The sequence below is a fragment of the Loxodonta africana genome, chromosome 14, assembly GCF_030014295.1.
Source record: "Loxodonta africana isolate mLoxAfr1 chromosome 14, mLoxAfr1.hap2, whole genome shotgun sequence".
NCBI lineage: Eukaryota > Metazoa > Chordata > Mammalia > Proboscidea > Elephantidae > Loxodonta > Loxodonta africana.
The window spans coordinates 5208507-5221281 of NC_087355.1; the positions used below are offsets into that span (position 1 = coordinate 5208507).

Genomic DNA, 12775 nt, shown 5'->3' on the forward strand with positions numbered 1-12775 from the left:
AGTTACAAGACATAAGATTAATATAAAAAAGACAATTGCTTTCCCATACACCAGATATGAAAAATGAGAATTTGAAATTAAAAACACAATCCAATTTACTTTAACAGCAAAAAACGAAGTTCCTAAGAATATATCTACAAAATATGTACAAGATCTATATGAGGAAAATTATGAAACTCAGAGGAAGGAAATAAAAGAAGATCTTATTTAGATTTCGAAGAGATATCCAATGTTCGTGGGCAGGAAGACACTATGCTAAGAAGTAAATTTTTCCCAACTTGATCTATAGATTCAACATAACCTCAAACAAGATTCCAACAAATTACTTTGTGGATATTGACAAATTGATCCAAAAGACACAGAAAAGCCAACACAATATCGAAAAAGAACAACAAAGCCAGAAGACTGACACTACCTGACTTTAAGCCTTATTATGAAGCTACAGTAATCTAGATAGCATGGCACTGACAAAGGAATAGGCAAAATGACCAGTGGAAAGGAACAGAAAGCCCCAAATACACCAACAGAAATACAGTAAACTGATCATTGACAAAGAAGAAAAAGCAATTCACTGGAGCAAAGATAATCTTTTCAACAAACAGTGATAGAACAATTGGCCATTCATATTGCAAAAAAAGAAAAAAATCCAGACAAAGACCTTACATTTCCCACAAAAAATAACTCAAAAAGGATCTTAGACCTAAATGTAAAATGAAACACTATAAAACTTCCAGAAGATAACACAGGAGAAAACCTAGTTAACCTGGGTTTGGTGATGAGTTTTCAGATATGATGCCAAAAGAAAGATGTATGAAAGAAAGAACTCATAAGTTGGAATTTGTTAAAATTTTAAACCTCTGCACTTCAAAAGACACTGTTAAGAGAATGAAAAGACTGGAAAAAAATTCTTTGCGAGATACATAAATGATAAACGACTTGTATCCAAAACATACAAAACGAGAAAAAACTCCGAAAACTCACCAGTAAGAAAACAAAGGTCGAAATTGCAAAACTGGCAAAAATCCGAACATACATGTCCACTCAAGAAATGACACCATGGCAAATAAGCATATGAAAAGATGCTCAACATCGTATGTTGCTAGGGAATTGCAAATTAAAACAAGAGTGAGACACCATTATATTATTTCTTGGCACTACAAAAATCCAAAAAACTAAAAATACCAAAGGCCAGCAAGGATGTGGAGCAGATGGAATGCTCATTCATCGCTAGTAGGAATGCAAAATGCTACAGCCACTATGGAAAAACGGTTTAGCAATTATTTACAATATTAAACATAGTCTTACCATGAGATCCAGCAATTATGCTCCAAGGTCTTTATTCAACTGAGTTGAGAACTTAAGTCCAGACAAAAACCTGCACGCAAGTATTTATCACAGCTTTACCCATTATCAACAAAAACTGGAAGAAACCAAGATGTCCTTTAGGAGGTAACTGGATAAACAAACTGTGGTATACCACACAATGGAATATTGTTCAGTGATAAAAAGAAATTAGCTACCAAAACATGAGAAGACATGAAGGAACCTTAAAGGCATATTGCTAAGTGAAAGAAACCAACCTGAAAAGGCTACAAACTGTATGATTCCAACTATATAACCTTTTAGAAAAAGCAAAACTATAACCCAGTAACCCAGTGCCGTCGAGTCGATTCTGACTCATAGCAACCCTATAGGACAGAGTAGAACTGCCCCATAGAGTTTCCAAGGAGCGCCTGGTGGATTCCAACTGCCAACCCTTTGGTGAGCAGCTGCAGCACTTAATCACTATGCCACCAGGGTTTCCAGCAAAACTATAGAGACAATAAAAAGTTCAGTGGTGGTCCGGGGCTCAAAAGAAGGGAAGGAGGAATAGGTAATGCATAGGAGGTTCTTAAGGTGGCAAAACTATTCCGTATGATACTTTAATCATGGTGACATATCATTACGCATTTGTCAGCACCCACGAGAGTATACAATACAAAGGGTGAACCTTGATAACGTATCAATAGTGGCTGGTTAATTTTAACAGATGTACCACCCTAAGGCAAAATGCTAATATTAGGGGAAACTGTAATGAGGATGGAGGTCAAAGAGGTGAGTACGTGGAACTCTCGTCCTATTTGCTTCATTTTTCTATGAACCTAAAGATGTACTAAAAAAAGTAAGTCCATTAATTATTATTAAAAAATCCAATAATTCCTGGCATCCAATCAAAAATTTCCAGGCATACAAACTAGTAAAAAAATAAAACCTATAATAAAGAGAAAAGTCACTCCACAGAAACAAAGAAATAATACAGATGACAAAATTACTAAAAAGAAAATTCAAACATAAAAAAATATACCCGATTTGTTCAAAACCCAGAAGAAACCATGATTGTGTTAAGGGGAGATAGGACAACACAAAAAAAAAATTCATATCAAACTTCCAGAGATGAAAAATAGAATGTCTCAGATGAAAAAATACACTAATTAGTATTAACAGCAGATTAGATTAAAAAAACTACTGAAAAAAAAAAAAAAGATTAGTAAACTTGAAGACGAAGTAATACAAACAATTCAAGATATAACAGGAGAAAAAATGAAAATGGTATCAGTGAACTGTGAGACAACATCACATAGCCTAGTATACATGTTCTCACAATTCTCTAGGGGACTTAAGTGTACCCTGAAAGGCTCCACAAGAGAGGACTTTTGGAAGCTTGTTGATTTTGCTTTGTATTCTCTCTTTGTCATAAATCATAGTTGTGAGTACCACTACACGCTGAGTCCTCTGAGTCCTCCTAATAAATTACCAAATGTGGGGGTGGTCTTGGGGACACCCAACATACCACAGATACAAGAACTACCAAGAAGAGAGACAGAGCCAAGATGGTGGAAGAGACAGACACTTCTGGTGAGCCCTCTTACAAAAAAGACCTGAAAAAACAAATGAAACGAATATATTTGTGACAAGCTAGGAGCCCTGACCATCAAAGGCAACTTAGAAAATGAACAGAGGGGCAGGGGGAGGAAGAGACAGTTCAGAAGTGAAGAGGGGTTACCAGACCTGAATCACAGGAGCCCGCAGGCACCATTCACAGGAGCGGCGGCAGTGAGCTGGTACTAGTGTTCAGCCGCAGCTTCCTCACGGAGAAGCAGCCACCACACAGCCAACTCACACCTCCAGAACCAGAAAAGAACGGTGCTCTCAGCAAAAGCTGAGTACATGCATATACTTAACTGGCCCCCACCTGGGCTCCCAAGCCAGCTTCAGCAGCTATTTCCTTAAGCCAAAGATAGGCCCTGTTGAACACCTAGAGCCATCCTCCCGGCATTGCAGAAGGAATAAATTTGCAAATGGGGTAAAACATAATTTGCCAGCTCCACTAACTTGGAGAGCTCAGGACAGAAGTGGGTCCTGTCCAGACATAATCGGTCCGTGAACTTTGAGTACCTTTCCTCTCTGCATTGACGTGTGTGGGCCCATTTCAGGAGAAAAGGCCATTGTTGGGAGACTCCAACCGTTACACACGTGCAGCAGAGAGGTGAGTATTGATGTTTGACATTGATTCGCCTATTAAACAGGGTCCTCACCTACCTACATCAGGGGCCTAAGAACTGGTGGCTCTACTCAGGTCACCCAGCCATCCGTGACAGGGGTCGAAGGATAACTGGTACCTCCCAGTCCTTAAAACCAAAAACATTGGGTGCCCATGGTCTGTCTGCAGAACCCACCCACCTGTATGCTCTAGGGAACAGGGACACGCTTTCATCAGAGACACATCGGGAATGATTCTCAGAGGGTGACCCCTTGCTACTACCAGATACCGGTACCTACACACCAATCACCCCCTGTGCCTCTAAGACTGTAGGGCAGAGCCTGTACCACACACTTCATGATCAGCTACCTGGACACCTGAGCTGAATTCATACGAGAAAAGTGAATGGACTCCTAGACTGATATACCTGATAACGCCTCTAGCCATCTGGGGACAGGGCATCAAAACTCCAAAGGCGAAAATAAGCTAGATCACTGAAGCAACCCATTTGTGCATATCAAAACAAAACAAAAAGCTACAGAACAGTAAGCAAACACAAAATAAACTAATACAATGACTTATACATGGCTCGGAGCCAACACTCAGTATCAAGGCACATAAAGAAACAGACCATAATCGACTCAACAAGCTCTCAAAACAAAGAACCAAGGGATCTTCTAAATGATGCCTTCATGGAATAACCAGAGGCAGAATAGAAAAGATTATTAAACAGAACCCTTCAAGATATCAGGACGGAAATGAAGCAATGTGCAGAACAAGCCAAGGAACACACAGATAAAGCAACTGAAGAAATTAAAATGATTATTCAAGAATACAATGAAAAATTTAATAGCCTGGAAAAATCCATAGACACATAGCAATCAGAAATTCAGAAGATTATCAATAAAAATACAGAAATAGACAACTCAATAGAAAGTTAGAGGAACACAACTGAACAAGTGGAAGGCAGAATTTCTGAATTAGAAGATAAACCACTTGGCACTAACATATTTGAAGAAAAATCAGATAAAAGAATTTTAAAAAATGAATAAGCCTTAAAAATCACATGGAACTCCATCAAAAGAAATAACCTACGAGTGATTGGAGTGCCGGAACAGGGAGGGATAACAGAAAATACAGAGAGAATTGTTGATTTGTTGGCAGAAAACTTCCCTGATATCATGAAAGATGAGAAGCTATCAAACCAAGATGCTCATCAAACTCCACATAAGGTAGGTTTTAAAAAGAAAGTCATCAAAACATATGATAATCAAACTTGCCAAAACCAAATGTGAAGAGAGAATTTTAAGAGCAGCTAGGGATAAACGAAAAGTCACCTACAAAGGAGAGTCAATAAGAATAAGCTCGGACTATTCGGCAGAAATCATGCAGGCAAGAAGAAAATGGGATGACTTATATAAAAAACTGAAGGAAAAAAACTGCCAGCCAAGAATTGTATATCCAGGAAAACTGTCTCTCAAACATGAAGGCAAAATTAGGACATTTCCAGACAAACAGAAGTTTATGGAATTCATAAAAACCAAACCAAAACTACAAGAAATACTAAAGGGAGTTCTTTGGTTAGAAAATCAAATAATATCAGGTATCAACCCAAGACTAGACCACTGGGCAAAGCAATCATAATTCAACCCAGACACAGAAATAACAAAAATAAATCAAGATTAAAAAATGCTCAAAACAGGGAAACTGATGTTATTATGTAAAAGAAGACAACATTAAACCAATAAAGGAGGAATAAGAAACGCAGTCATGGATCTTCCATAAGTAGAGGAAGAAAACGTGATACAAAGAAATAAAAGTTAGGTTTAAATTTAGAAAAAAGGGGTGAATAATAAAGTAAACACAAAGGAGACAAGCTATCCTAAACATCAAAATGAAACACAAGAAAAAAACAGAGACTCAGCAGGAAAAAAATCAACAACAAACATGAGGAAAGGAGAGTATATAAAGATAATCTACTCGGCACATAAAATTAAATGGAAAAAAGAAACTATTCACAACACACAAAAAAAGACATCAAAACGATGGCACTAAATTCATAAAAAAATTCATACCTATCCATAATTACGCTAAATGTAAATAGACTAAATGCACCAACGAAGAGTCAGAGAGTGGCAGAATGGATTAAAAAACACGATCCATCTATATGCTGCCTACATGAGACACACCTTAGACTCAGAGAAACAAACAAACAAAAACTTAAAGGATGGAAAAAATATATCAAGCAAAGAACAATCAAAAAAGAGCTGGAGTGGCAATATTAATTTCTGACAAAATAGACTTTAAAGATAAACGCATCATAAAGGATAAGGAAGGACACTACTTAATGATTAAAGGGATAATACACCGAAAAGATAAAACCATATTAAATATATATGCACCCAATGACAGAGCTGCAAGATACATAAAATAAACTCCATCAGCTCTGAAAAGTAAGACAGACAGCTCCACAATACTAGTAGGAGACTTCAGCACACCACTTCCGGTGACAGATAGGAAGGACATCCAGAAAGAACCTCAATAAGACAAGGAAGATCAAACGCCACAATCAACCAACTTGACCTCATAGACATATACAGAACCCTCCACCCAACAGCAACCAAGTATACTTTCTTTACTAGTGCACATGGAACATTCTGTAGAATAGACCACATATTAGGTCATACAGCTAGCCTTGGCAGAATCCAAAACACTGAAATATTACAAAGCATCTTCTCTGACCATAAGGCCATAAAAGTGGAAATCAATAACTGGAAAAACAGGGAAACAAAATCAAACATTTGGAAACTGAACAATACCGTGCTCAAAAAAGGCTGGATTATAGGAGACATTAAGGAGAGAATAAAGAAATTTATAGAATCCGAGGAGAATGAAAACACTTCCTATCAGAACCTGTGGGACACAGTGAAAGCACAAATACAAGAAGAAGAAAGGGTTAAAATCAAAGAATTATCCCTACAACTTGAACAAAAAAAGACAGCAACAAAAGAAACCCTCAGGCACCAGTAGAAAACAAATAATAAAAATTACATCGAAAATAAGAGAAATAGAAAACAGAAAAACAATGGAAAGAATTAACAAGACCAAAAGCTAGTTCTCTGAAAAAACCAATAAAATTGATAAACCATTGGCCATACAGACAAAAGAAAAACAGGAAAGGAAGCAAATACCCCAAATAAGAAATGAGATGGGCGATATTACAACAGACCCAACTGAAATTAAAAGAATTATATCAGATGACTATGAAAAACTGTACTCTAAAAATTTGAAAACTTACAGGAAATGAATGAATTCCTAGAAACACACTACCTACCTAAACTAATACAAGCAGAGGTAGAACAACTAAATAGACCCATAACAAAAGAAAAGATAGAAAAGGTAATCAAAAAACTCCCAAAAAAACAAAGCCCTGGCCCAGATGACTTCACTGCAGAGTTCTGCCAAACTTTCAGAGAACAGTTAACACCACTACTACTAAAGTATTTCAGAGTATAGAAATGGATGGAATACTCCCAAACTAATTCTATGAAGTCACCATATCCCTGATACCAAAACCAAGTAAAGACACCACAAAAAGAAGAAAATTACAGACCTATATCCTTCATGAACTTAGACGCAAAAATCCTCAACAAAATTCTAGCCGATAGAATTCAACAACATATCGAAAATTAATTCACCATGAGCAAGTGGGATTCATACCAGGTATGCAGGGATGGTTCAACATTAGAAAAACAATTAATGCAATCCATCATATAAATAAAACAAAAGATAAGAATCACATGATTTTATCAACTGATCCAGAAAAGGCATTTGACAAAGTCCAGCACCCATTCATGATAAAAACCCTCAGCAAAATAGGGATAGAAGGAAAATTCCTCAACATAATAAAAGCATTTATACAAAGCCAATAGCCAACATCATTCTAAAGGCAGAGAGCCTGAAAGCATTCCCCCTGAGATCAGGAACCTGACAAGGATGTCCTTTATCACCACTCTTATTCAATATTGTGCTGAAGGTCCTAAAAAAAAAAAAAAAGAGCAATTAGGGTAGATAAAGAAATAAAGGGCATCCAGATTGGCAAGGAAGAAGTGTAAGTATCTCTATTTGCAGATGACATGATCTTATACACAGAAAACCCTAAGGAATCCTCCAGAAAACTACTGAAACTAATAGAAGAGTTCAGCAAAGTATCAGGATACAAAATAAACATACAAAAATCAGTTGGGTTCCTCTACAGCAACAAAAAGAACATCGAAGAGGAAATCACCAAATCAATACCATTTACAGTAGTGCCCGAGAAGATAAAATACTTATGAATAAATCTTACCAGAGATGTAAAAGACTTATACAAAGCAAACTACAAAACACCTCTGCAAGAAACCAAAAGAGGCCTACGTAAGTGGAAAAACATACCTAGCTCATGGATAGGAAGACTTAACATAATAAAAATGTCTATTCTACCAAAAGCGATCTATAGATTTAATGCAATTCCAATCCAAATTCCAAGGATATCTTTTAATGAGACAGAGAAATCACCAACTTCATGTGGAAGGGAGAGAGGCCCTTTATAAGTAAAGCATTACTGAAAAAGAAGAACAAAGTGGGAAGTCTCACTCAACCTGATTTTACAACCTATTATACCGCCACAGTTGTCAAAACAGCCTGGTACTGGTACAACAACAGATACATAGAGCAATGGAACAGAATTGAGAATCCAGACATAAATCCATCCACATATAAGTAGTTGATATTTGACAAAGGCCCCAAAGCAGTAAAATGGGGAAAAAACAGTCTTTTTAACAAGTGGTGCTGGCATAATTGGATATCCATCTGCAAAAAAACGAAACAAGACCCATACCTCACACCATGCACAAAAACAAGTTCAAAATGGATCAAAGACCTAAATATAAACTTTATAACAATAACGATCATGGAAGAAAAAACAGGGACAAGGTTAGGAGCCTTAATACATGGCATAAACAGTACACAAAACATTATTAAGAATGCAGAAGTAAAACTAGATAACTGGGAGCTCCTAAAAATCAAACACCTATGCTCATCCAAAGACTTCACCAAAAGAGTAAAAAGATTACCCACAGACTGCGAAAAAGCTTTTAGCTACAACATTTCCAATCAGCGCCTGATCTCTAAAATCTACATGATACTGCCAACACTCAACTGCAAAAAGACATATAACCCAATTAAAAAATGGGCAAAAGATATGAATAGACACTTTACTAAAGAAGACATCCAGGTACCTAACAGGTACATGAGGAAATGCTCACGATCATTAGCCATTAGAGAAATGCAAATCAAAAGTACAATAAGATTTCCTCCTCACTCCTACAAGGCTGGCATTAATCCAAAAAACACAAAATAATAAATGTTGGAGACACTTCTACACTGCTGTTGGGAATGTAAAATGGTACAACCACTTTGGAAATCAATTTGGCTCTTCCTTAAAAAGCTAGAAATAGAACTACCATACGATCCAGCAATCCCACTCCTTGGAATATACTCAAGAGAAATTAGAGCCTTTACACAACAGATGCATGCACACCCATGTTTACTGCAGCACTGTTTACAATACCAAAACGACGGAAGCAACCAAGGTGCCCATCAACAGATGAATAAATAAATTATGGTATATTCATACAATGGAATACTAAAAAAACCAAAACCAAACACAGCGTCGTCAAGTTGATTCCAACTCATAGCGACCCTATAGGACAGAGTAGAATTGCCGCATAGAGTTTCCGAGGAGCGCCTGGCAGATTTGAACTGCCAACCAATGGAATACTACCCATTGATAAAGAACAGTGATGAATCTCTGAAACGTTTCATAACATGGAAGAATCTGGAAGGCATTATGCTGAGTGAAATTAGTCAGTTGAATAAGGACTAATATCGTAGAAGACCACTATTATAAGAACTCGGGAAACAGTTTAAACAGAGAAGAAAATATTCTTTGATGGTTATGAGAGTGGGGAGGGAGGGGGAGCGGGAGAGGGGTATTCACTATTTAGACAGTAGGTAAGAACTACTTTAGGTGATGGGAAAGATAACACACAGTACAGGAGAGATCAGCACAACTGGACTAAACCAAAAGTAAAGAAGTTTCCTGAATAAACTGAACGCTTCGAAGGCCAGTGTGGCAGGGGCAGGGGTTTGGGGACCATGGTTTCAGGGGACATCTATGTCAACTGGCATAATAAAATCTATTAAGAAAACATTCTACATCCCACTTTGAAGAGTGGTGTCTGGGGTCTTAAATGCTAGCGAGTGGCCATCTAAGATGCATCAATTGGTCTCAACCCACCTGGGCCAAAGAAAAATGAAGAGCACCAAGGACACAAGGTAATTTAAGAGCCTAAGAGACAGAACGGTCCACATAAACCAGAGATTACATCATCCTGAGACCAGAAGAAGTAGATGGTGCCAAGCTACAGCCAATGACTGCCCTGTCAGGGAACACAACACGAGAACCCCTGAGGTAGCAGGAGAGCAGTGGGATGCAGACCCCAGATTCTCGAAAAAAGGCCAGACTTAATGGTCTGACTGAGACTAGAAGGACCCTGATGGTCACGGCCCCCTGACCTTCTGTTGGCCAAGGACTGGAATCATTCCCAAAACCAACTCTTCAGACATGGATTGGACTGGACAATGGGATGGAGAAGTATGCTCGTGAGGAATGAGCTTCTTGGATTAGGTAGACACTTGAGTCTATGTTCGCATCTCCTGCTTGGAGGGGAGATGAGAGGGTAGAAGGGGTTAGAAGCTGGAGAAACGGACATGAAAAGAGAGAGTGGAAAGGGCCAGCGGGCTGTCTCATTAGGGGGAGATCAATTGGGGGTATGGAGCAAGGTGTATATACGTTGTTGTATGAGAGACTAACTTGATTTGTAAACTTTCACTTATAGCACAATAAAAATTAAAAAAAAAAAAAAAGAAACTCAACAAGCCCCAACCAAGAAACTACTCCAAAACGGTAACTAGCAAATTCCTTAAAAACAGTGATAAAAACTCAAGAATGAAATAGATTCCAATTTCACAAGAGCAATTCTTGAGCTAGGAGACAGTGAAGGAAAGCTTTCAACACTCCAAAAAAAATTATCTCCAACCTCAGATTCTATGCCCAAGGAAGCTTTCAATCACATTATCGAAGTCAGATAAAAACATCTTCAGACATCCCAAGTGTCAAAAGATTATCTCCCATAAATCCTTTGTTGGGAAGCTACTAGAAGATGTGTTCAACCAAAATAAGGGTGATAACCAATAAAGAGGAAGACATGGAATCCAGGATAAAGGAATTACAATGCAGAGGAGAGGTGAAGAGAATTCCCAGAATGATGGTGAAGGGAGACGCTAAGATGGCAATGTCCACCAAGCAGAGTACATCAGTTCAAACTGCAGTTGGCTAGAAGGCTGTGGAAACAGGCGTTCAAGAAAATAAAACTGATAGAATGTCTGTCTGAAAACCTTAATGAGGGACCTAGAATGGTAGAGAAATAGGGTTTATTAACCATAAGTAAAGCTAGACAAACAAAAAATAAAATAATTATTAACAACAGGGGCAAAAGTTGTGCAAGAAAAAGAATCATGGTTAATATTTGCCTTGGCTATAAATTTTATTTATTCATTTTTAATATAAATGCTGCTTATTAATCTGATCAAAATATGATATTTGTTCTGGGAGAATGGAAGGATAAGAAAGGTTCAGTGTGTAATGAAGTGTGAGCACTGGGTGGGTAGAACAGACCTAAGTGTTTATTCATGTTTGGAAGTACAATGCAATCATGTCCTTTAGAGATAGAGAGGCAAAGAACCCACTAAAAGAGTCAAAGTGGTTTGTTTCTGAAGAAAGGGTGGGGGGCGGGGGTGAGGGGGACACCAAAAGGCTATGATTAATAAATGTCATAAAAAGAATAAAATTTTTCAAAACATTCACTCTTACCTTGGGAAGTTCAGAGAGTCCCCCTTCACTTGTCGAAGAACTGCCTGCACGTGAAGCGCAGTCTGATATCTCCACAGCACTCTCACCTCCATCAGATGCACTGCGTTCAGTAGTGTCTTCCCTGTCACTGTCTGCCTCCCAGTCAATAAACTGCAGTTCATCTGAAAAATACAGTATTTAACTCGCATTTAGCTTACTTTAAATTTTCAATCTTTTTTTTAAATTTCAATACTTAATACATCTGTGTTACTTAATAACTTTAGCAAGCATATTAAAGGTACACGATGAAAAGTAAATTCCTACTCTTAGCTCTAGGGAGCCTGTTTCTCCCACACTTATCCCACCTCAACTTTCAGTTAACTACGTTTATTACTTGTTTCTATATCCTTTCAGTTTCTCTAGCCACTTTCAAGCAAATAAAATATACATTCATATTCTTTCTTCTTTTCTCGCACTTTTTGATTTTTTCATTTAATAATATAACAGAAGATTTTCCTCATCAGTAAATAAGGAGTGGCACTATTTTTTACAACATAGTATTCCGTTGCATAGTTGATGCAGAGTTTACTTGAACAGTCCTCTATTAATATTTTTGAAGCATTTTCAACCAAAAATTTTTACTATAGATTACATTCATACATAAGGAAACAACTAATATTAGTTGATAGTTTATATAATAAGCATTATTATCTAGATGCTTTTTTGCAAAAATTTTAATTCACGAAGTTAAAAGATCTTTATACATAAATAACAAAATGTACTGATTCCAATCTACTATGTTTGAAGAAGTGATAAACCCACTCCCACTGCTGTCGAGTCGATTCTGACTCATAGCAACTCTATACAACAGAGTAGAACTGCCCCATAGAGTTTCCAAGGAGTGCCTGGCAGATTCTAAATGCCGACCTCTTGGTTAGCAGCCGAAGCACTTAACCACTACACCACCAAGGTTTCCAAAGAAATGATAATAATTATTTAAAAAAGTAAATATTAAAGAACCAAATTATTAAATTAGTTTCCAACAGCCTATAATATAAACCTTTCCTGCACTACGATGTACAAAAACAAACAAAAAAACCAAACCCGTTGCCATCAAGTCAAGATTGTCTCATAGCGACCTTAAAGGACAGAGTAGAACTGCCCTGTAGGGTTTCCAAGGAGGATTCAAACTGCTGACCCTTTGGTGAGCAGCTGCAGCCCTTAACTACTGTGCCACCAGAGCTCCACCACAATGCACAAGTGCTCACAAAAAGCTGTTTCAGCAACTCAAAAGGACTAAT

The 12775-nt window shown here is 37.5% G+C and overlaps 1 protein-coding gene across 3 annotated transcripts in view; it reads right to left on the bottom strand.

Annotated features, from left to right (window-relative positions):
* Nucleotides 1–12775, bottom strand: part of SPIDR (scaffold protein involved in DNA repair) — a 778935-nt gene that overhangs the window by 630423 nt on the left and 135737 nt on the right. For all 3 annotated transcript variants that reach the window (XM_064267703.1, XM_064267702.1, XM_064267704.1), the window contains one exon: nucleotides 11496–11656. In XM_064267703.1, coding sequence (XP_064123773.1) covers nucleotides 11496–11656 — 161 coding nt within the window. The remainder of the gene's footprint in view (nucleotides 1–11495; nucleotides 11657–12775) is intronic.